This window comes from Neomonachus schauinslandi, chromosome 6 (genome assembly GCF_002201575.2).
Source record: "Neomonachus schauinslandi chromosome 6, ASM220157v2, whole genome shotgun sequence".
NCBI lineage: Eukaryota > Metazoa > Chordata > Mammalia > Carnivora > Phocidae > Neomonachus > Neomonachus schauinslandi.
In genome coordinates, this window is record NC_058408.1 from 125517622 (window position 1) to 125543912 (window position 26291).

Below are 26291 nucleotides of genomic sequence, written 5' to 3' on the forward strand. Positions count from 1 at the left end.
TTCATAAACCCTAAAAACTAGAAACAAACCAACAGAGGAATGGATAAAAAGTTGTAGCATGTTCACAAAGGGAGACGAGAGAACTTCTAGGGTGAGGGAAATCTGTATCTTGATGGTGGTGGTGGCTATTTGACTCTATGATATATACATTTGCCAAAATTTATTTTTTCTTATAAATTATACCACAAAAACCCTGATTTTATAAAATTTAAAAATACAAACCTTTTGACCCAGACATCCCACATTGAGAAATCTACTCTACAGAAATAAATGTGTCAACATATAAATTAATGTACGTTGACAGAGAAATGGTTAAATAAAATTATATTTAGTACCACAGAATGTAATGCAAATAATTTAAAAGACCTGGAAACAGTCCTCCGAGCAATTATAATTTATGGGAACTAAAAGAACAGTTCTCATTCCATTGATTTAAGCCCTTTGTTCAACTAAAGTTAGAAGAATAGGCCACAACAGGGAAGTATGAGCTTCTTTTGCTCAATTCATTTGCCACAGTAACACAGTAAAGCTGACCATAGGTATCCCAATCCACTTTGGAATCTAAGACTGAAAGAGGAGGTACAAAACAAAAAGTGGCAGCAATTAACATGAGAAGAGTCCTCATTGGAAAGCATCTTAGCTAATGCCATCCATTTATAATGGTTTCCGTTCAGGCTGCCTGGTTATAGAGGGTTGACTATGACTTCACAGCACAAATAAATTTTGTTCAAATTTGACCTCATTTATGCAGAATGCTGTACAATTATAACATTGCTTGCCCTCCAGAAGCTTATGTTCTAAACAAAATCCTAGAAAATACATTGCCCCTTAAGGCTGACTTTTTCATTTGATTATAGGAATCTACCACAAAAGGTGAAATTACACCTCAAAAAGTATGGGAGTGGGGCAAGGTGAGGGGAAATGAATAATTGAATCTGAACCTATAAAAGTTATTAATTAGCTGTCAAAATTATCTCAAGGGAATTCATTCATCATATACACAGCAGAACATTTCCAACAAATATATAGAACATTATTACATTAAGAATCATGAGAACACAAAGAAATGGAAGAACAATCCCTGTTCTTCCTTAAAAGCTCTGGGACAACTGGAAGCTACAGAAGCATACATCCATGCACTGTGAGTCAGTGTGAAAAGTGCAGCATGTTACTTGTCACCAGTTAAAATAGTTCTATCACTGATGTTCTATTGGTCTTACTCCATCACCTTCCCAAAACCTTGGAGTTTATTTCAAAAACCCTCTAGATTATGTGAGGCTAACATTATTTCCATTGCTATGTAAATCATTTGCATGAAAACATTAAGACATGTTTAATACCATGCAAAAATACAATCCACTTTTCCAAAACTATGATATAAGGAGGAATAAATAAGATATACACATTAAAGAATTGTTATTAGTTTCTGTTAACTGGGCTGTCACTAAGGACTGCAGAGTTGTTTCCTTTTATTGATTGGTCAGAAGACCTAGAATATCATTTGCCAGCATCTGAGGAGTAGCTGTTTAAGAGAGATCATGAGCTGAAACGCAGAGTATGAAGGCATGCTTCTCACCTCAACGCTGATGGTAACATCAGCCAAAGTTGGAATATCTAAGAATGAGGGCTTGCTAGTGAGGTGGAGGGCAACAACCATCATTTTTAATATGCTTTTAACTCTCTGACATTTCACTTTATCAATTTTCTACTATGCTGACTTTATTAACTTTTTCCCATACTATGATCTTAGTTATCCAATTTTAAAATAAAGAATATACCACAACTGGCCAGGAAACAATTATGATACCCTGCTACCCATATACATGAAATAAATAATTAAATAATTATTAATGTAAATAATTGAGAAGGGTTGAGAGGAGAGCAGAAGTGTGAAGAAAATGAGCTCTTTCTGAGATTTTTGGAGGCCCAGTTTCCTCATCCTGTTCCACATAAATACTTTCATTGCAGACATTTCAAATATTATGCCAGAATTATACAAAATAAGTGGAACATCACCAAGCAGAAATCCTAGAGTAGGTGTTCTGAACATGTTGGTAAAGAAAGTCACTTCATTTGAGAGGTCTCTGCCCCTTCAACCTCACCCTCCTTACCAATATACATTCATCACTGAAAAGGGAAATATTTACAAAAGTTAGTTTAGTTATGTTTAAATATTATGTTTAGCTGTCTGGAGACCATGTTCTCAAAATTTATACAAGAAATCAAGGATTAAACTTCATAACAATTAGGAAACCACACTGTGTAAAATCAAAGACTCGGTTCAAGGACATTAAAATAGTTTTATCATTGGTGCTAAATTGAAATGACTCCATCTCTTCCCAACACCTGGAACCAAAACCTTGTGAACTTTCATGTAAACAAACCGGGGCACACCAAATGCTCTGTCTACAGCAAGGTACCACCTCTGTACACGCATTTGGGTGAAAAATGTGGAAAATGCCTGAGGACTCTTTGAAGCAGCTTGGGAGAAGTAAGAGCAGGAAAGAGGCTCTTCTCTAGGGTAAGTTTGTTTAGTGGAAAGTAAGCAAGTTGTCAGGGTAAAAGTTGACAATGTTGATTCCAACAGTTTGAACTGCGAATAAACATCCAAAGGGATTATGTTACTGAGAATTAGAAAAGATTCCATTGAACTCAATAGAACACTTGTGTTTTCAAAGATAATATGCCTTCAAGCTACATTCTGGATCCACAGTTTAGGGTTAGAATTACCTTAAGCCCTTTCTATGCCACATTAAAGAACATGGGGTCTGACCGCTTTAATATGGACCTAAAATTAAAATAAGAATGGAATAAAAATATTTCATTTCTAATAACTGAATTAGAAAATACTAAGTACATGTACATTTGTACACCTGAGACAGAATAAAGAAATTTGGATAAAAATCTATGTTCTTGCCAAACATCTAAACTTAAACAGTTTCATTAACCAACTTAGGGAAATAACGCATTGGCCATAAATCACTTTTGAGTTTTCCCTCCTTAATGACCTCTCAAAGGGCAAAAAAACAAGGCCTATACTTATGAAATCCATAATCCTCTTCTCTGCTCACCAAAGCCACATTTAAATCTGGCTTTCATCTCATGCTGTTGGGTTTTCCACCAGGTACAAGATGAAAAGTTGGAAGAGACCTGTGCTTTTTCTAAAGCAAAACAATTTGGTTGCCACTCAGCAATTCCTGGTGAAATGCCAGGAAGCCTGTAAAAAAAAGTTAAAATTTTCCTAACTTGGAGTTTACAAAAATAAGTGTGAGATGTTCATAGCCTGTCAGACATTCCATCTCTTTATTTTTTAAATATTCATAAACAAGGGGAAACAGACACTTTTGATTTGTTAAACTTTATTTAGATCAATATACGCAGGTAAGCCTTGCATGCCCTCAAGAAAATGGAGGTAACTTAAACAGCTCTTCTTAATCCATCTCAAGTCCTCCATGTTCTCACATTAGAGTCTGCTATTAGAATCTTCTCCAAAGTTTGACAAAAGCATGCAACTCACATGCTCTTTACCAGCCAAGTTTGCAGGCAGCCCTGCAAAAAGTTGCTTCTCCTTTGAGCTCTCACACAAATTCACTTCCCTCCTGGACCAAGGATGTAAGGGAGTATGGCTGTCTCATAGCCTCTTTGCTCTTAAAAAGAAAATCAAATTCTCTAGATATTTTCAAACTCCACCAGGAATAGAACATTCTCAGCTCAGCCTGTGGATCATTATCTCTTGTACATTTCATCTTTATGTTCACTGGGTTCATAGAAAGGGCATACACAGAAAGAAGAAAATAGCTGCTTCTTAGACACCAAATTTAGTAATTCTTTCAAATCTACTGGCACACATCTAAAAAGTCATATTTTTATAAGGCTTCATTAGGTTTCCATTGGTTCTGTCTTTTGAGAACACACATGCTGAGTTGCCTATAACCTCAAGCCAAAATACATCCGTAAACTACAAGAAATATTTTTTATAGGAAGACAAAAGTCATCACAATTTAAAAAGGGATATAGTGGATGGAGACAGACAGATGTGGGCTCATCTAGAGCCCACTTTAATGTCTCCCAGGCATCAAGTTGTTAACTAATGGAGGCCAACAATCTACAATACTCTAAGATTCCAGATGACTCCAATAGCCTTACCTGTTAATATGAGATTACTGTAAGTATTAGAGAATTGCTCCTTTAGAAGAACAAGATGCATCTGAGCTGCCTTCTCCCGTTGGAGCTCCAGCATAACATCAGGGTGCTGAGCAATCTTGCAGCCTTTCTGTTTATCCAGGGCAACATCACTTCGAACAATGTCTACAAAAAGAAATAATTGCAGGCAGCAAAAACAAAACAAAACAAAAAAACAAAAAACCATATACACATTGAAGTCTTGTTTCACCCAAAATGACAGAATTTATAAACTACCAGTATTTCATCAGAATGAAGAGATTCGTAAGTAATAAACCTGAAGAACCTCCAACTTCATGATACATTCTGCAAGTTTCTCTGGTCATTTCCAAATTCTTTGGCAATTTCCATTTTATTACTCACTGTGACCTCATTTAAGGTTCTGACTCCTCCATTCTACTCTCAGCTCACCTCTAGGACTTATGCACTTCCCAGGGCCTTTTCTTAACAACTTTGTCTGAACACTGGTGACTATGACTATTTCCTTTACCTCATGCTGTAGGACCAGGTGATAGCTCCTCCATGTATATTCAGGATATGTGGCCTATTTTCAAATTTACCTCCCAGCTAGCCCATTGAGCTCAAATTAGGGCTGTCATTCTGTGGGTTAGCTGCTCAGGATTTCTCCTGCTATCTTTCATGTGCCTCTGGCTGCATTCTGACTCATAAATAACTCTTTCAATCTGTAAGTATTTTGTGGGTCACTGAAGAAAGCAAGAGGAGGGCTAGAGTCACTTTACAGACCTGCCTCTTTCCCAATTATTTCCCTATTAGTGACAGGCTGCTTTTTATTCTTCAGTATGATTTTCACCCAAAGCAGAAGTATCGTCCAGAAAATAGTCTTCCTCAAAAACAAACATTCTCCTAGAATGTTTCCCAATTACTAGGGAGCTTTGATGCCCTAAAGTTATTTTTTATTTTACAAATTAAGATATAATTCAGCTGATTATCATTGAAACAAATGATGTTTATCAACAGCAATCTGGATGACAGCTCTAGGAACTTCCAAGTTTTGTGCAGCAAATTGAAGGACTTTAGGAGAAAATGCTAAAAATAATAATAATAATAATAATAATAACTGCTCTGCCACTGTTGACACCAATGGCTTTGGAAGGGAAAAAAGTAATACCCGTGTTAATTGTACCAATAGGAAAGATTTGGTTCTTTCAGCAATGCTCAAAGAGAAAATAGGGCATGTGGCATGAAAGATGGGATACTGTTCTAGACAAATAATCTTCAAACCCATCAACATAGCCCTAATAGAGAAGCCCAGATATAAATACAAACCCATGACAATGAGGGTTAGGATGTATGTTACACAAAGATTAGCCAGATGTGGGAATGGTTCTTAATCTTGGTTGAAAACAGGGGAGCTGGTTGGAAACAGTGCAATATTTATTCCTAAACCTATTTATGCCAATTTCTAGACTGTAGGCAATAAAGTGAACTCATTTAACATTCAAGTAACTACTCTCATAGATTTTCTGAGGCTTGAACACAAAAGTAGAATAAATTAATTCAAGATACACTCTAGTTTTTAAGACCATCAATAGAATGAGAGGAAAACTTATTACACTGTATATTTGAATCCTTCCAATAATCCTATGAATGTGGCAGATATTGTTAACTAGCTGACCCAAACCCTACACACAGTCCCTTCTACTTTGCTCTCCTCTATTATAGAGACTAAAACACGAAAATAAACAATTTCCCAGCTTTCCTTGAAGCAAGGGGTGACCATATAACATGATTCTGGCCAATGAGCTGCAGGCAGACATCCTTAGGGGGACTTAACCTTAGTGACAAAACCCCACTAAGAGAAAACCAGGATCTTTTTCCGTTAGCCTGTTAGCCTTGCCTATTCCTTATATCTAAAACATAGACATGAAGCCCAGAGTTAAAGAAGTAATTTTGTGGCAATGAGTCAAGAAGCCAGAGGGCAAAGGACTACACACTAAGGATGGTGAAATGAAAGCTCAGAAGATCCTAAGTCCCTAATGTTTTTAAGGAGCTTCCATAGCTACCCTACTTGTCCTAGACTGCCCATCTCTTGATTTCTTGTTATGTGAGATATTAGTTTCTTATTTTCAAAATCCTGACCTGTTATTGTAATCCTAAATGATAAAGAATGATATTACTATCCCTATCGTATATATGAGGAAACTGAGGTCCACAAAGCTTAAGTGACTTGCTCAAGTTCACAGTACATGGTCAGTCCCCAAATCCAGAAATTTTCAAAGCCATTCCAGTGATCTTTCCAAAAGTTACTCCCACATAGAAATGCATGAATTTAACAATAAAGTATGGTAAATAATAAAAGTGAGGGACTAAAGAGAAAAACCTAACTATACTATTACAGCAGCATACCATAGATGGTCTATCCAGAAAAGAAATATGTATGATACTTGCCCAGAAAACATTACAAAACTTGTACCAAACATACTATAGAGAGTGGAGTTTAAATTATTCAGATATCTTCTAATAGGAGTCTAATACAAAAGTAGAACATCTACCAAACTCTCTATTTCCTATGTAATAAATGTCTTGCTCAGAATGCAGAAAAAGCAGATATTATAACTGATAGCCTCAACATCATTCTAACCAGAACCTTAAAATGAAGTGACCATATTATCTTAATAATAGTAAGAAAAGAAAACCATGGGCATGGCCAAACATACGTCTGAGACTTTAGAAATGTACACCACAACGTTTGGGGAAAAAAACAGATATGCCATACAGATTCTTTATTCACCCCTGATCTGTTTGAAATTGCATCAAAGACTAGATAAACAAACAAAAAAGGATACTTATCAAAGATGTACATGGTCATATATATCTGGAAGAAGAGTTAATATAGATGACAGATTCAAAATTCAAAATTATCTTGACAACCTAGAAACTTAGGCTGAAATCCCCAAGACATAGACATGAACACAAAGTCTTGCATTTATACTGAAAATTAATTACATAAGAGGTTAAGGCCAGACCAGACAGAAGCTCAAATATTTAAGATCTTATTTTTACAGGTTTTAGTTGAATGCAAGCTTTATGTAAGCCAGTAATATGCTGCCAAATATAATATTGCTGCCAAAAAGATTAACAAAATTCTTAGACTAAATTAATAGAACCAGAATATCCAGAATACAGGAGGTAATATAGCCACCCTGAATTCCATGCCAGCCAAGGGCAGCACAGTAAAGAGTTGGAGTTAAAGCAGACCTTGGTTCAAATTATAGCTTGATGGTCACTTATTAGCTGCAGAAGTGACAGACAACAATGCTTCTGTAAGCCTATTTCTTCATGCTGTTATTGTAAAGAGTCATAAAAGATTTAGCACTATGCATGCCACATAATAAGAACTCTATAAAGGGTAGCTATTACTATTTTTGTTATTATAATACTCTACTTGTAGTATTATATGTTTTCCACCTGTAATAGTTTCTCATCTACAGTCCACCCAAAGGAAAGTGCCAAGATGGGAAATAATTTTATTTTTAAAAAATAGCTGAAAAACAGTGTTGAACCTGGCAAAGAAAACATTAAACTTGCTTCATATAGAAGAGAAAACTGATTTATTCTGTATAAATACAGAAAGCCAAACATTAAAGGAGTAACCAAAAGACATATGAGAGAACTATAACAACAGAAGCGGTCCACATGAGAGAACTATAATAATAGAAGTGGTTGTATAAGCAAAGGAGCTACTTGAAGATGGGGTGAGTTTCCCATCCCTGGAGATATTCAAGCAGAGACTAGGTGACACAGGCACCATAAAATGATTTCAGTATAGTCATTAAAGCCTGCCAAGTACAGGGTTAAAGTACTTTCACCAACATTATATGAGGCAATGTAACAGATATTAAAGGCAGATGCTTTGAATTCAAACATACCCAAGTTTAGATCCCAGCTCTATCACTTACTTTCTGACAGCTCTTAGACAAATCACTAAATCTCTCCTTTCCTAATTTTTTAAAATGAGAATATTAATAGCATATTTGTAATGAGCTTATACAGACAGTGATAGGGACATATTAGACATTCAACAAGTGCTGGTTGTTTCAGTGGGTGCTAATAATAATTATATTAATATTGGAAAGTTGTTACTGGAGGATATTATTATATCTTTAGCTCATTTTTAGCTCAAAAATTTTATGGCTCTACAAAAACTTACGCTTTTCTTTGTCAGACATGATAGAAAAAATAAAGATTCAAAGCCAGGAGACTTAGGTACGAATTTCAACTAACTTACCAATTAATCATGAAACTATAGACTAAAAACTTAACATCCTTAACCTTGTGCCTTGGCTTTTTCCTGGTCTACCAAATTGAAAAGTTGATGGAGTGAATCATCTCTAAACCTCTATCCTCCTCCTACTAGCTCTCTCCTTCTTGCTGATATTCTTTATTGCTATGTGATCAAAGTAGTTCCAAATATCAAGCTATCCATATGTCATCTTCTCATCTCCCCCTATGGTCTTTATTCTGATATAGTTCAAGGATGCCAAAGACCCAACATATACCCTGAGGGAAGCAACAAGGGAGAAATTATCCTGCACCAAAGGTCATACCCTAACATCAAGTTATTGCCCATCAGGACTCTGGACATGTGAGTATGATCATGTTTGTATTTTTGTTCTTGCTTCTTTCTGTGATACATCTTTCTCCAATCTTTAATCAATTAGTAACCCACAGTTCTATTAGCCTAAAGCTGTAGTTCTTGTTGGTGCAAGTGACAGACTAGTGGACCAGCCAAAAATTTTAACAGGGAGATCCTAGAACTTTGAAAGATATAAAAATGAGCTATATAAGTTTGCCATGCATCCCTGGCTGACTGGGAGGCTGTGTGCACATGCAGAGGATATTCAGCCTAGGATTCTTCACACAAAGCTGGTTAACTGGGAAACCATACACAAACTCAAGAGGTTGGGAGGAAAGTAAATGGTGAGGCAGACTTAAAAATTATCACAAAACTGAACATTTTTACCAATCCCCACAGAAATCCATCAGCAGAAAGCAGAAGCCTTAGGGATCAGGGATTCAAACTGTTTGAAACACAGCTACTGAACAATCATTGGGTGATCACTAAGCTATTAAGACTCAGAGGTGAACCCTAGGATGCCAACCTAAAAAAAAAATAATAATTTTAAGAACAGAAGAAATATCAGTGGTAGGATAAAAAGATTAAGTCCAAATAATTTATTTTTTAAAAGGCAGAACAATTCTCAGGGGAAAAAACTAAATTACAGATTGGCTATGATATATCTAAAATGTCCAGTTTCCAACAAAAAATTATGTCATGCAAAAAAAACAGGGAAGTGTGACTCAAACTCAAACTCAAAAAAAAAAAAAACAATCAATTAGAGCTAACTCTATATCGGCAGGGCATACAAAGACTTCAAAGAATAGGGGCACCTGGGTGGCTCAGCTGGTTGGGCCACTGCCTTAGGCTCAGGTCATGATCCCAGGGTCTGGGATTGAGCCCCGTGTCAGGCTCCTTCCTCTCTGTCAAATAAATAAATAAATAAATAATCTTTAAAAAAGAAAAACAAAGAATAGATTATAAATATGTTTTAAAAATTAAAAGAAACCTGTTTAAATAATTAAAGAAAAACCTAATAATGACTCAAGAAAGAGAGGAATGAAACAAATAGAAACTTTTACTTAAAAAAAGAGGAACAGGGACGCCTGAGTGGCTCAGTTGGTTAAGCGGCTGCCTTTGGCTTGGGTCATGATCCCAGGATCCTGGGATCAAGTCCCGCATCAGACTCCTTGCTCAGCAGGGAGCCTGCTTCTTCCTCTGCCTGCCTCTCCCCCTGCTTGTGCTCTCTCTCTTTCTCTCTGACAAATAAATAAAATCTTTTAAAAAAATAAAATTAAAAAATTTTAAAAATTTAGGGTGCCTGGGTGGCTCAGTTGGTTAAGCGACTGCCTTCAGCTCAGGTCATGATCCTGGAGTCCCGGGATCGAGTCCCACATCGGGCTCCCTGCTTGGCGGGGAGTCTGCTTCTCCCTCTGACCCTCCCCCCATCTCATGTGCTCTCTCTCTCATTCTCTCTCTCAAATAAATAAATAAAATCTCTAAAAAAAAAAATTTAAAAAATTTAAAAAGAGGAACAAATGGATAGTCGACAGTTGAAAAGTACAGTTACTGAAATGAAAAATGCACTAGATGGGCTTAGCAGCAGAACTGAGAGGGCAAGAGAAAGAATCAGTATCTGAAGACAGATGAATAGAAATGACTTAACATGAAAAACAGGAAAAGATCAAGGAAAAATGAGCAAAGCCTCAGAGTATTATGGAATAAAATGAAGCAACCCATCAAAGAGGAGAGAGAAGGACAGAAAATTATTTCAAAATATAATCAAAAAATTCCCAAATTTGACAAAAATTATTAATTCACAGATCCAAGAAGTACAACAAAAAGAATCATTACAAAGAAATCTACATCTAGAACATCACTACAACTCTTGAAATCCCAAGATAAAAAGAAAATCTTAAAAACTGAAAGGAAAAAACTCATCTCAAAAAGGGAATTAGCAATACAATTAATGGCTAACTTCTAATCTGAAACAATGGAAGCCAGAAAGCAGTGGAACAACATATTCAAAGTGCTGAAAGAAAAAAATTCTGGGACACCTGGGTGGCTCAGTCAGTAAAGTGTCTGTAATATATAAAAAATTGACATTGTAGAGGGAATAGGAAAATAAGGTGTATTGATGCAAAGTTGCTTTAATTTATCAAAATTAGGTATTAATTTGAATTTGACTGTGATAAACTAAGAAGCACAGTGTAATTCCTGAAGCAACCACTAAGAAAATAACTAAAAATAATACAGTGTAAAAATCAACAAAGCAATTAAATAATCTAAAAAAATATTTTTAAAAATCTAGAAAATTGGTTTAACAGAAAGAAGGCAGTAAACATAAGAAATATAGAAACTATCAAAATGGCAGACATTTATAAATCCATCTATACCAATAGCTGTATTAAATGTAAATGGACTAAATAATCCAATCAAAAGCTACAGATGGTTTTATTGAGTTTAAAGAAGCAAGATCCAAATATATGCTGTTGACTCCTCAACATTTTAGATTTAAAGACAAATACAGGTTGAAAATAAAAGACTGGAAAAAGATATATTATGCAAACAATAACCATAAGGGTGCTGAAATGATTAAATTTGTGACAAAAAAATTTTACAAGGGTTTGGAGTGGCACCCATTATGTTGTTATTTAATTACATTTTTTTCTGGAGAGGGGAACAAGGAAAAAGATTTTCCTTTTCCTATCAATAATTGCTCTCCATTCTGTATTGCAAGGATGAAAACTTGCTTCTTCTCTCATCCCCTTTAAGCAAAAAATCTATGGCTCAGATTCACAAAGATTGCTGATTTTGACTGTAGGTTGCCCTACTCTGCTTTTCCCCTTCCTTCACACTACCTAACACAATAGGTAAGTCCTTCTAGCCAACACTCCCTAAGAGTGGTGTTAAGAAAGATAGCCCACTTAACTTTTTTTTTCTTAAGCTTTGTGTAATTGCTTTTTTTTTTAAGTATAATTGATATATAACATTATATTAGTTTCAGGTATACAACATGATTCAGTATTTGTGTATGTTGTGAAATGATCACCACAATAAGTCTAGTTAACATCCATCACCATACATAGTCACATTTTTTTCTTGTAATGAGAAATTTTAAGATTTACTCTTCTAACAACTTTCAAATATGCAATACAGTATTAACTACAGACACCATGCTATACATTACATCTCCATGAATTATTCATTTTATAATTGGAGGCTTATAACTTTTGATCCCCCTCACCCATTTTACCCCACCCCCACCTCCTGCCTCTGGCAACCACCAATCTGTTCTCTGTAAGTTTGCATGTTTTGTTTTGTTTCAGATTCACATATAAGTGAGATTGTATGGTATTTGTCTTTCTCTGTCTGACATATTTCACTTAACATGATGACCTCAAGATCCATGCATGTCATCAGAAATGGCAAAATTTCATTCTTTTTTATTCCACATTGTGTGTGTGTGTGTTTCACAATTTTTTTATCCATTCATCCACTGATGGACACTTAGGTTCTTTACATATCTTGGCTATTATAAATAATGCTGCAATGAACATGGGGTTGCAGCATATATTTTTTTCTTTTGAGTTAAGGTTTTCATTTTCTTCAAATAAATACCCAGAAGTGGAATTGCTGGATCATATGTAGTTCTATTTTTAATTTTTTGATGAACCTCTATACTGCTTTCTGTAGTAGCTGCACCAACTTACATTCCCAACAACAGAGGATAAAGGTTCCCTTTTCTCCACATTCTTATCAACCCTTGTTATTTCTTATCTACCCTTGTTATTTCTTATCTTTTTGATAATAGCCATTCAAACAGGTGTGAGAATGAGATATTGCATTGTAGTTTTGGTATGCATTTCCCTGATGATTAGTGATACTTAACAGCTTTTCATGTAAGCATTAGTCATCCAGATGCCTTCTTTGGTAAAATATCCAGACCTTCTGCCCCTTTTTAATCAGATTGTTTGCTATTGAGTTGTAAGAGTTCTTTCTATATTTTTGATATTAACCCTTATCAGATACATTTGCAAATATTTTCTTTCATTCAGTAGGCTGCCTTTTCATTTTGTTGATGATTTCCTTTGCTGTACAAGACAAATTGTTTTTAAGATAGTAAATATTACTAGAGACAAACAGGGACAGATCATGGTGATAAAAGGGTCAATATATCAGGAAGATACAGTAACTATAAATGTATATGCACCTAATAAGTGAGTTCCAAAATACATAAAACAAAGTCTGAGACTAAATTGAAAGGGTAATTTAACAAGTATGGTTCAAGATTTCAATACCCTACTCTATATTTGATGGAACTAGATAGAAAATCACTTAAAGGCCAATATACCTTACTGACACTTATAGAACATACCAAATAAAAGCAGAATATACATATTTTTCTAATCACACATGACACATAACAAGAATAATCTTATGCTAGGCCATAAGTCTCATAAATTTTTTTTAAAAGATTTTATTTATTTATTTGACAGAGAGATAGAGAGCACAAGTAGGCAGAGGGAGAGGGAGAAGCAGGCTCTCTGCTGAGCCAGGAGCTGGACGTGGAGCTCGATCCCAGGACCCCAGGATCATGACTGAGCCGAAGGCAGCCACTTAACCAACTGAGCCACCCAGGCGCCCCAAGTCTCAAGGATTGAAGTCATACAAAGCACGTCCTCTGACAATACTGGAATTAAATTAGGAATCCATAACAGAAAGACCTCTAGAAAATCCCCAAATATTAAGAAACTAAACAACACACTTCTAAATAACCTATGGATCAAAGAAATCAGAAGGGAAATTAGAAAATATTTTGAACTAAATGAAAATGGGAATGCATGATATCAAAATTTATGGAACAGAGCCTAAATAAGTACTTAGAAAACTATAGCAATACACACATGTATTAGAAAAGAAGATCTCAAATCAATCATCTAAGTTTCCACTTAGAACTTGGAAAATAAGAAAAAAATAAACACAAAGCAAGCAGAAAGAAGAAAACACTTTATTTCTATTCTGAAATTAAAAAAAAAAACAGGAACAACAGAGAAAATCAATTAAACAAAATATTGTTCCTTTGAAATGATCAACAAAATTGAAAATTTTTGAGATAATGGCAAAGAAGACACAAATTACCAAAAATCAGGGAGGAAAGGTAACCTCAAATTGTTATATACTGTATGATTCCATTAATGCAACATTTTCAAAAATACAAAATTATAGTGATAGGGAACAGATTACAAACAAGTAGCATGAGGTTGTTACTTCTGGATGGTACAACAGTTCTGTATTCTGATTGTTATATTGGTTACACAAATTCATATATGTAGAAAAATTTCATAGAATTACACACACAGAGAAGAAATAAATACACTTAAAAACTGATAAAATACAAAGAAGGTCTATAGTTCAGTTAACTTTCTCTACTATTTTTGCAAATTTTTAGGAGTCTAAAATTATTTCAAAATAGAGTTTAAAAAGAACTTAGACCTTTACCTCACATCATACACACATAAAAAAATTAACTCAAAATGGATCATAGACCTAAACAGAAGAACTAAAGCTATAAATTTTCTAGAATATATAGGAGAATGGCTTTGTTTCCTTAGGTTAGGTAAAGATTTCTTAGTTATAACACCAATAGTACAATTCACAGTGGAAAAAAAATAATGAACTGAACTTTACCAAAAGTAAAAGATTTCGCTTTCTAAAATATCATTAAGAAAATAAAAAGCTAAGACACAGACTGAAAGAAAATATTTGAAAATCACATATATCATAAAATATATAAAGGAAATGTTTACAACTTAATAAAAAGACTAACCACCCAATTTTAAACATGGGCAAAATATCTGAACAGACATTTCACCAAAGAAGATCTACAAATGGCTAATAAGCACATGAAAAGATGCTCAAATCATTCATTAGTCATTAGGAAATGCAAACTAAAATCACAGTGAGGCGCTACCCCTAGAAGGGCTATAATCTGAAAGACTGACAATACCACGTGTTAAGTATGTAAAGCAACAGAAGCCCTCATACATTGTTGGTGCGAATATAAAATGGGACAGCCACTTTGGAAAACACTTTAGCTGTTTCTTAAGAAGATAAACATAAACTTACTGTATGACCCAACAAATCCACCCTTAGAAATCTACCCAAAACAAATAAAAGCATATCTCCACACAAAGACCTGTACAAGAATACTTACAGTGGCATTGTGCACAACAGTCAAACTAGAAACAACCCAAATGTCCATATACTGGTAAAACTGATAAACAAAATGTGGTAGATACATACAGTCAAATACTAATCAGCAATAAAAAGAAACAAACTATTGATAAATACTAGACCTAGAAAACCTCAACAACATAAAGTGAAAAAAAAAAAAGACACAAAAAGATTACGTTTTGTATGATTTAGTTTGTGTAAAATTTCTAGAAAAGGCAAATCAAATTGATAGAGACAGAAAGCTAATGTTGGTTTCCTAAGGCTGGTGTGGGAGCAAGGACTGACTGCAAACAGGCATGGAATGTTCTAATACTGGATTGTGATGATGGTTGCACAACTCTACATTTCATAGAAATAACAATATACTTATAATGGGTGCACTTTATCATATGCAAAGTATAGCTCAAAAAGGCCAATAAAAAGTAACAAAAATAATACACCCATGTTCCTAGCAGTATTATTCATAATAGCCAAAAGGTAAAAAGCAGCCCAAGAGTCCTTTGACAGATAGATAAATGAAATGTGGTATACACATATAATGCAATATTGTTCAGCCTTAAAAGGAAGGAAATTCTGACATATGCTACAACATTGGTGACCTTAAGGATAAATCAAAGAAGCCAGTCATAAAAAGAGAAAAATGTTTTAAAAAGAGAAATATTGAATAATTCCATTTGTATGAGGTACCTTGGGTGGTCAAATTTATAGACACAGAAAGTAGAATGGTGATTGCCAAGGGCTGGGAGGTGGAGAAAAAAGGAATTGTTGTTTAATGGGTACAAAATTTCAGATTTACAAGAAGAAAAACGTTCTGAAGATGGATGATAGAGATAGCTACTCAACAATGTGAATGTACTTAAAACCATTTATCATGAACTTAAATATGGTTAGGATGGTAAATTTCGTAATGTGTATTTTACCACCATTAGAAATTTTTTAAAGTAATAAAAATGACCAGAAATACAGGGCTTTTCAAAAATTAAAACAAGAATCACCTTAGAACCTTGGTGCTGCAATGCCATTGTTACAGTCCATATTCAGTCTTCTCTGTAGATTACATGAGATTAAACACACAACTTGAATAGAATGGTGTATGCTGCTACTACACTTCCAGACCCTGAAGAATAAGCTGTGCAAGCTTGAGAGAGAATACTGTGGCTCTTCTCACACAAACTGACCAAGGATGAGGTTAGAGCCACTGCCTTCCCTCCTTGTTTCAATGCAGCCACTAGAACAGCAGCAGGAAAACAAAGACTATTTTGCAAACCCTTGAAAGAGGTTCACAGATGCTAGAAGAGCCTTTGTGCCGAGAGCCTATAACCCCAAGTCAAAATACTCCTGGCCTATGCTCTTTTCCTTCTAATCAGCTAGTCCTTTAATTTCCCTGATTTAGTCCACCAGCTATTTTCCCAATCTTCTCGTCTCTGATTTCATCTTTTATTCCTCTTTCTCTCTTCCTGTACCTTCAAGTCACCAAATTAATCCACTTTGGTTTCAAAATGTCTCTTAGAGTTATCCCCTTCTTTTCAATTCCAATTAATACTATGTACTTCATATCAGGAAACTAAAACAGTGCAAGCCAGCATCCACAAATCCAGACTCATGATCTCCAAGGCATTCTGCATATCACTTTTAGAAAAAAAATCCTTCTTGGGGTATCTGGGTGACTCAGTTGGTTAAGTGTCCAGCTCTTGATTTCAGCTCAGGTCATGATTTCAAGGTAGTGAGATGGAGTCCCGTGTCAGCCTCTACACCCAGCACAGGATTCTCTCCCTCTGCCTCTGCCCATCCCCACCTCAAAAAAAAACCCTTCATTGTTACTTTGTTTTAATTATAAAATGTTTGGAACAGAGAAATGTACAAAAAATTCCCACCCACACCTATGTACCCTCACTCAGCTCTATCCTTGCATGACATTTTATCATATTTGCTTCAGATCAGTTTAAAGAAAATAGCTCAGAAACACTTGAAGCCCTCTGCTTACTTGTCTGCAATAACATTCTCCTTCCTCTCTCCACCTTCACAGAGATAACCACCATCCTAAATCCTGAAAGTAATACACTTACATAGCTGTATGTATGTATGTATGTATGTATGCGTTTGTAAATATGCTTTTCTTACATAATAAAAAATACAATATTAGTTTACATTTTCACAACCAAGGGACAATTACCAAAACTAAAAAACCAACACTGCTATAAATATGATTAACTAAACTACAGACTTTATTATATCTCACCAGTTTATTAGTATCCTTTTGAATTCCAGAACCTGATTTAAGATCCCATATTGCATTGGTTTCCAAGTCTCCTTAATATCCTCTGAAATGTAACAGTTCCTGTCTTTCCTTGTCTTTCATGATTTAATCATGAAATAAATCAAGATAATTAAAATAAATCATGATTAAATCATGAAATCTTCATAAAGAAGAAGTACTCATCAGGTTCAAATAAACTGTCCTTCAGTTTGTGTTGGCTGAAGTTTTTCATAGTTGGAATAAATTATGGATTTGGGGCAAGGACACCACCAGAGAGGTATTCTTAGGTCTTACTAATGATGATGTTAACCTTGATCACTTGGTTAAGGTGGTCTGACAGGTTTCTTCACCGTTAAGTTACTATTTTGTCTTTGTAATTAATGAATATTTTGTAGGAGAAACTTTGAAGCTATGCAATACTGTGCTTTCCTATAAACTTTTACCCACTAATTTTAGCGTTCATGAGTGGATCTTGCCTACAGCAATTACTCCTCTTGGTATTCCAATGGTGATTTTCTATTTTTCTCATTCCTTCCACATTTATTAATTCTATAAGAAATTAAGTGGCCCTTCTCCACTTACTTATTTATTCAACCACTGTTTATATTAGTATAGACTTACAAGTATTTATTTTACTCTTTAAGTCATCATATTTATCTATTTTGTTGCACAAATTGTTCCAGTGTTAGCTATTTGGAGCTCTTCCAGGTCAGCTTTTGTGTCCTTCTGACATACTCCCATCTTTTTTAAGAACTTCCTTATTTTCTAACACCACAAATATTCCAGAAACATCTTGTATTTTCCTTGCCCCAATCGTGGAATCATATACTTTGCCAAGGAGCCCTGGTTCCTTTTGTTCGAGAATGATATTTAAAAGCCAAGATCTGAGCACAACATGTGCTCATTGTTACTGGGGTGTCACTACTTCTAGACCCTCTCAGTAGATAGAGCTAGGAAATGGGTATGTATATACTAACTGATGTATATAGATGTATCTATATTTACTGTATCTATCTACCTATTTAAAAGGGGGAAAAAACCACATTCATATTGATGTCTCCAATTCCAATCCAGTACCAAAGGGTTTATTCTAGCATTCTCATTTACTTATTTGTAATTTCTTTCTCTGACAGTAAGAAACCTGCTTTTCCTAAACTATATTTACTTATTTGTTCAACAGTAGTATATATGCAGTTTCAGAATTGCTAATCCATACCCCTATGAGAAACAAATTTATCAAGTACAGTGGTTTTTGTTTTTCAGTTCTTTTTTCATTAGCCTTCCAGAACTCAGTCAAAATAAAGCTACTTATGTCATCTCTTTTCTTCTCTAAGCCTTCAGTGTGGTTCTCATTCATTGTAATATAGTTAGATTCATTTGTAAATCTACATTCGATCATTGTTTCCCCAACATCCTGGTTGATTTTTTTTAATTTGAAAACAGTAGAATTCACTTTATGGTGTGACAGGTTCTATGAGTTTTGACAACGGCATAGAATTGAGTATCCATTAGCACATTTGTATACAAAACAGTTTGATCACCCAAGAAATGCCCTCCATGCTACCCATTCCTTATCAATCTCTCACTCCATTCTCACCCTGGCAAACAATGATCTGTTGTTTTTGGTTTAGGGTTTCTGTCCCTATTACTTTGTCTTTTCACAATGTCATATCAGGGGAATCATGCAACATGTAGCCTTTGTAATATTGCTTCATTCACTTAGCAAAATGTATTTAGGATTCATTCATGCTGTTGTGCATCAATAGTTCATTCCTTTTTATTGCTGAATATTATTCTATTGGATAGATGCACCACCATTTGTTTACCCATTCACCCACTGAAGGAAATCTGAATCATTCCAGTTTTTTGAATAAGGCTTCTAGAAACATTCATATTCAAGTTTTTCTGTGAACATAAATTTTCAATTGACTTGAGTAAATTTCCAGTAGCAAGACTGTAGGGTCATATGGTAAGTGTTATGTTTGGCTTAATAAGAGATAGCCAAACTCTTTTCCAGAGTGGTTGTACAAATATGCATTCTCACCAGCAATGAATGAGAGTTCTAGCTGCTCTACACATTCATCAGCACTTGGTATTGTCAGTTTTGTCTGTCTGTTAGATATTCTTCTAATTGATTTGTATTGGCATCTCATTGTGGTTTTAATTTTCATTCCCCTATGACAATGATATTGAACATATTTTCATATACTTATTTTCCATCCAAATTTCTTCTTTGATAAAGTGTCTGTTCATATCTTTTGCCCATTTTTAAATTCAGTTTCTAATTTTTTTTATTTTTCAGATTTTTTGTAAGTTCTATATACAAATCCTTTATCAGATTTGAAATTTTAAAATTTTGCTCCCAGTCTATGGCTTCACTTTTTCATTCTCTTTATAGGGTCTTTCACCCACCAAGCAAAAGATACCAATTTTGATAAGTCAAATTTATCAATTTTTTTTCTTTTATGGATCATACTTTTGATATTATATCTAAAAACTTTTTGCCAATTATAAGGTCATACCGATTCCTCCTATGTTTTCTTCTAGAAATTTTATAAGTTCTATGGCTTATATTTAGGTAAGTATGATCAATTTTGAGTTAATTTTTGTAGAGCGTGAAATATGTATCAAGGTTCATCTTTTCACATAGGAACTTTCAATCATTCTGGCACCATTTTTTGAAAAGACTTCCATTGTTCATTAAATTGCCTTTGCACCTTTGTCAAAAATCAGTTGACATATTTGTGTGCATCTATTTCTAAGCTCCCTATTCTGTTCCACTGATCTATGTGTGCTTCCTTTACCAATACCATACTCTCTTGATTACTGCAGCTTTATAGTAATTATTGAAATCAGGCGATGTGAGCCTTCCAACTTTGTTCCTCTTCTTCAGAATTGTTTTGCCTATTCTAGTTCCTGTGTGTGTGTACACATATATTCACATGTTTTAATAAACTTACACATCTATAGAAAATAGACACACATCTATAGAAAAGTTTCCTGATTCTGATTAGGATTGAAGTGAATCTATACACATCACATATTAGGGAGAATTGATGTCTTAACAATATTGAGTCTTCTAGTCCATAAACTTACATTACATAGCTCTCTCTTCATTTATTTGACTTCTTTCACTATTGTTCTGTAGTTTTCAGCATAAACATTGTGCATACATTTTGTTATACTTATAATTTTTGGTGCTATTATAAATTTATAATTTTGTACCACTTTTTGTAAATTTCCAATTCCAATGCTCATTGTAAGTGCACAAATAGAAATACAATTCACTTTTGTACATTAACATGGTATCCTGAAGCCTTGGTAAACTCATCATTAGTTCTAGAAAGTTTTCTACAACCTTTGGAATTTTTAAATGTGTATTATCATGTTATCAGAAAATAGATACAGTTTTAAGCCTACCTTTTTTTTTTTTTAATGTTTTATTTATTTACTCATGAGAGTCAGAGAGAGAGAGAGAGGCAGAGGCAGAGGGAGAAGCAGCCTCCCCGCCTAGCAGGGAGCCTGATGCGGGACTCGATCCCCGGACCCTGGGATTATGACTGGAGCTGAAGGCAGACGCCCAACCATCTGAGCCACCCAGGCGCCCCAAGCCTACCTTTCTAATCAGTATGCCTTTCATTTCTTTTTCTTGCTTTATTACACTGGCTAGGACTTCAAGAATGATGTGGAGTAAGAGTGGTGAGAGTGAACATCCTGCCTTCTCAATCTTAGATAGCTAGTATTCAGTTTTTAATCATTTAGAATAATGTTACTATAGCATTTTTATAGATTCTTTTTATGTGGTTAGGGAAGTTCCTTACTCTTCCTAGTTTGCCAAGAGCTTTTATCATGAATGGATGTTAAATTTTTTCAAATCCTTTCTCTGCATCTATGGAGATGACCAACCTGTTAAGTAAGTTAGACACACACATACACACACACACAGCTTATAACAATTTGAAATGCACTGAATTTATAAATTAATTCAGAGAATATTTCAAGATAGTCTTTTTTTTTTTAAGATTTTATTTATTTATTTGACAGAGAGAGACACAGTGAGAGAGGGAACACAAGCAGGGGTAGTGGGAGAGGGAGAAGCAGGCTCCCCGCAGAGCAGGGAGCCCGATGCGGGACTTGATCCCAGGACCCCAGGATCATGACCTGAGCCGAAGGCAGTCACTTAACCGGCTGAGCCACCCAGGCGCCCGATATTTAGTCTTCTTAACCATGACATTATACATCTCCATGAAGTCTTCTTTTATGTTTTTCTTTTTTAAGTTTTTTTTTTTTATTCATTTGAGATACAGAGATACAGAGAGAGAGAGAGAATATGAGCAGGGGGAGAAGCAGAGGGAAGGGGAGAAGCAGGCCCCCTGCTGAGCAGGGAGCCCGATGCAGGGCTCAATCCCAGGACCCTGGGATCATGACCTGAGCCGAAGGCAGACGCTCAACCATCTGAGCCACCCAGGTGCCCCTTATGTTTTTCAATAAAGTTTTACAACGTCCTTCATTAAAATGTGGTGCAATATCTTAGATATAGTCAAAGGTTCTATGGTTTTTGCTAATTTTATAAATGATATCAATTTTATAATATGTTCTAAATTTTTGTCCCTAGTTTATAAAAATGTAACTTGTTTTGCTATACAGATCTCGAACCCAGCAATCTTGGCAAACTCTCTTATTATTTTGTAACCATTTGTGACTAGATCATAATGAATTCAATATGTAAATAATCATATATCTGCTAATAAAAACAAATTTGTCTCTTCCTTCTTAATTCTTATATATTTTATTTATTTACTATTTTGTTGAAGTATAATTGACATACATTATATTAGTTTCAGTATACACCATCATGATTCAAGATTTGTGTACATTGCAAAATGATCAACATAGTAAGTCTAGTTACCACCTGTCACCATACAAAGTTGCCAAAACTTTTTTTAATTTACTCTTCTTATATATTGGAAGAAACTGGTTTCTTGCATTTATGCTCATCTTACAATCAGAGACACTGGCTGCCTTTGTTCCAGATTATCTTTTCAAAGATGTTTGTATATTGAACAGTCTTAGAAGACAAAAATAGTGCCTCCCTCCAAAGCAAAGGGCAGGCATGCTTAGTGTCCAATATAATAAAGATAGCATCTCTTTCCAGAAGAAAGGGAAGCCTGTTTACTTCTCATCATAAAAGATTCAGGTTCCCTAATCTCAAGATTCCCCTCTTGTTATACAACCCACTGCAAGTGCAAGTTTCACCTACCATTCTTCTGGTTGTCTTTTGGGAATTGAGACTCAGGGAAACAGTGCAAAAAATTTGCTGATATTCTGTCCACTGCTATTGCTGTAAAAAAATAAACTCCTTTGAATCTGATGCAGGAATTTCATATCTTCTGCCAGCATCCATGAAACTCTGGCAGGCTACCTTCTTAGCTTGCAAGTAGGCTAAAACCACAGACCTTCACACAGTTCTTGACATTATTGTGCCAGCTGGAACCTCCGGTACAAAGGTGACCTGTGGGCATTGTTGGCTTCATCCTGATTTTAAAAGGAATGCTTCTAACATTTCACCATTAAGCATAATAATGGATTTAGATTCTTAGGGGATACTCCTTTTCAGGTTATGGGGAATGGCTAAAAAAATTCCTAACCATTTAATTTGGGAAATTGTTGCCTTAATGGCCTAAAAGAGTTGACATAGCTTTCAAAAGTGGCTTTCCACTGTGTCTCCAACCCCCCTCTTCTGACTCGGAGGGCTGCTATTCTCACTACATTTCCATTCAGCACTTCCCATCAAAGCTTCGGGCAACACGTTCCTCTTACCAGCATAAAACACATCATGTTTTAGGGACTTATTGAGGAAAATACTAGTAAAGCAGGAATCGGGAGAAAGGGGAAAGAAGGAAAAAACGAAGACCAGCACTTGGATGGCCTGCCTCCTTAACCAGGAGTGGGAAGCAACCCTCAAGACGGAAACCTCTCCTGCTTTGTCCGTAAAACCCTAAACCAGATTAGGGGAAAGATGGCAGAGGAGTAGGGGACCCTATTTCAACTGGTCCCCGGAATTGAGCTGGATATCTACCAGACCATTCTGAATACCCACGAAACCAACCTGAGCTGTAAGAAGATCTGGATCTCTACAAAGAGAATATCGCAGGCGGTTGGTTTTGAGGTCCAAAGCAGGGAGCCGTGATCCCACGGGCAGATATCAGAGGATAAACGGCAGCAGGAGGGTGCCTGGCCCTGGGGATCCTACACTGCCGGTGAGCGAAAGCCTCGCGTGCTGCGGACGGGGCACAGACTCGCAGACCGGTAGCAGCAGGGAAAGGACTTTAGGGCAACCCCCGGAGTGGAAACCAGGAGACACGCAGTCCCGCCTGCGAACTGCAGTCCCCAGGACGGAAACATGGATCAGCTGGGTCGCGCGTGTGCCAACTGGGAGCAGCTGGCGGTTTTAGAAGCACAGAGGGCAGAGACGTGCCCCGACCTGGAGGCAGGACTGGGAGCTCTGTGGAGGGGCACACAATCCAGGACGCTACAGTTTATAGCAGCATGGACAGAAACGGAGACGGTGTAGCCTGGAGAGCTCACTGAAGAACAGACTGCGGTCTCTCTGCTCTGAGGCAAAGGGTTGGAAACGGTCTCTTCTGCTCTGACTCGCGGAAGAGATGCAGAAAGCCGCCAGGGAAAGCCTCCAGAGAACAAAAGCCCCAAACACTGATTCCCGCTGAGCCCATCCCCCGCCACAGGGGCGCAGGGCAACTCCGCCCGAACAGGGTTGCCTGAGTAACAGTGGGGCAGGCCCCTCCCGCAGAAGACAGCTGGGAAAACAGAGGCCAGCAACCCTAAGGTCCCTAGAAAACAGGTGCATCTTGCTTGGGTTCTGGTCAATAATTTGAACTCTATACTTTCCCTCAAACACCCATCAACAGAATGACTAGGAGGAGGAGCCCCCAAAATAGAAAAGACTCAGAGATTATGACTTATGCTGCAGATTTACAAATGGATGCAGATATAACCAAGATGTCGGAGATGGAATTAAGGCTCGCAATTGTGAAGACAACGGCTAGAATGGAGAAATCAATTAATGGCAACATAGAGTCTCTAAGGGCAGAAATAAAAGGTGAATTGGCAGAACTTAAAAATGCTATCAATGAGATCCAATCCAGATATATAGATCCAATCTAGATAATCTAACAGCTAGGATAACTGAGGCAGAAGAGCAAATAAGCGACCTGGAAGACAATATAATAGATAAAAAGGGAAAAGAGGAGGCCAGGGAAAAACAACTCAGAATCCATGAAAATAGAATCAGAGAAATAAGTGACACCATGAAGCATTCCAATGTCAGAATAATTGGAATCCCAGAGGGAGTGGAGAGAGAGAGAGGACTAGAAGATGTATTTGAGCAAATCGTAGCTGAGAACTTCCCTAATCTGGGGAATGAAACAAACATTTGTGTCCTAGAGGCAGAGAGGACCCCTCCTAAGATCAAGGAAAATGGGCCAACACCTCGGCATGTAATAGTAAAACTTGCAAATCTTAGAACCAAGGAAACCATCTTAAGGGCAGTTAGGGGGAAGAGATTCCTTACGTACAGAGGGAGGAACATCAGAATAACGTCAGACCTGGGCGCCTGGGTGGCTCAGTCGTTAAGCGTCTGCCTTCAGCTCAGGTCATGATTCCAGGGTCCTGGGATCGAGCCCCACATCAGGCTCCCTGCTCGGCCGGGAGCCTGCTTCTCCCTCTCCCACTCCTCCTGCTTGTGTTCCATCTCTCACTGTGTCTCTCTCTGTCAAATAAATAAAATCTTAAAAAAAAAAAAAAAAAGAATAACGTCAGACCTATCCACAGAGACCTGGCAAGCCAGAAAGGCCTGGCAAGACATATTCAGGGTACTAAATGAGAAGAACATGCAGCCAAGAATACTTGATCCGGCACGGCTTTCATTTAGAATGGATGGAGAGATGCAGAGCTTCCACGACTGGCAGAAACTGAAAGAATATGTGACCACTAAGCCGGCCCTGCAAGAAATATTAAGGGGGGGTTCTATAAAAGGAGAAAGACCCCAAGAGTGATATACAAAGAAATTTACAGGGACAATCTATAAAAACAACGTCTTCATAGGCAACATGATGACAATTAATTCATATCTTTCAATAATCACTCTCAACGTGAATGGCCTAAACGCTCCCATAAAACGGCACAGGGTTGCAGATTGGATACAAAGACAGGACCCATCCATATGCTGCCTACAAGAGACTCATTTTGAACCTAAAGATACATCCAGACTGAAAGTGAAGGGATGGAGATCCATCTTCCATGCCAGCAGACCTCAAAAGAAAGCTGGGGTAGCAATTCTTATATCAGACAAATTAGATTTTAAAGTCTGTAATTAGAGACACAGGAGGACACTATATCATTCTTAAAGGGTCTATCCAACAAGAAGATCTAACAATTGTAAATCTCTATGCCCCCAACATGGGAGCAGCCATCTACATAAGCCAAGTGTTAACCAAAATAAAGAGGCACATTGATAACAATACGTTAATTGTAGGAGACCTCAATACTCCACTCTCAGCAATGGACAGATCATCTAAGCAGAAAATCAACAAGGAAACAAGAGCTTTGAATGATACATTGGACCAGATGGACCTCATAGATATTTACAGAACATTCCACCCTAAAACAACAGAATACTCATTCTTCTCGAGCACACATGGAACTTTCCCCAGAATAGACCACATACTGGGTCACAAATCAGGTCTCAACCGATACCAAAAGATTGAGATTATTCCCTGCATATTCTCAGACCACAGTGCTCTAAAACTGGAACTCAATCACAAGAAAAAATTTGGCAGAAATTCAAACACTTGAAAGCTAAAGACCACTCTGCTCAAGAATGTTTGGGTCAACCAGGAAATCAAAGAAGAACTTAAACAATTCATGGAAATCAATGAGAACGAAAACACATTGGTCCAAAACCTATGGGATACTGAAAAGGCAGTCCTAAGGGGAAATACATAGCCATCCAAGCCT

At 36.4% G+C, this 26291-nt stretch overlaps 1 protein-coding gene across 1 annotated transcript in view; it reads right to left on the reverse strand.

Annotated features, from left to right (window-relative positions):
- Positions 1-26291, reverse strand: part of HPSE2 (heparanase 2 (inactive)) — a 683675-nt gene that overhangs the window by 611832 nt on the left and 45552 nt on the right. The window contains exon 4 of the mRNA XM_021699985.1: positions 4147-4308. Coding sequence (XP_021555660.1) covers positions 4147-4308 — 162 coding nt within the window. The remainder of the gene's footprint in view (positions 1-4146; positions 4309-26291) is intronic.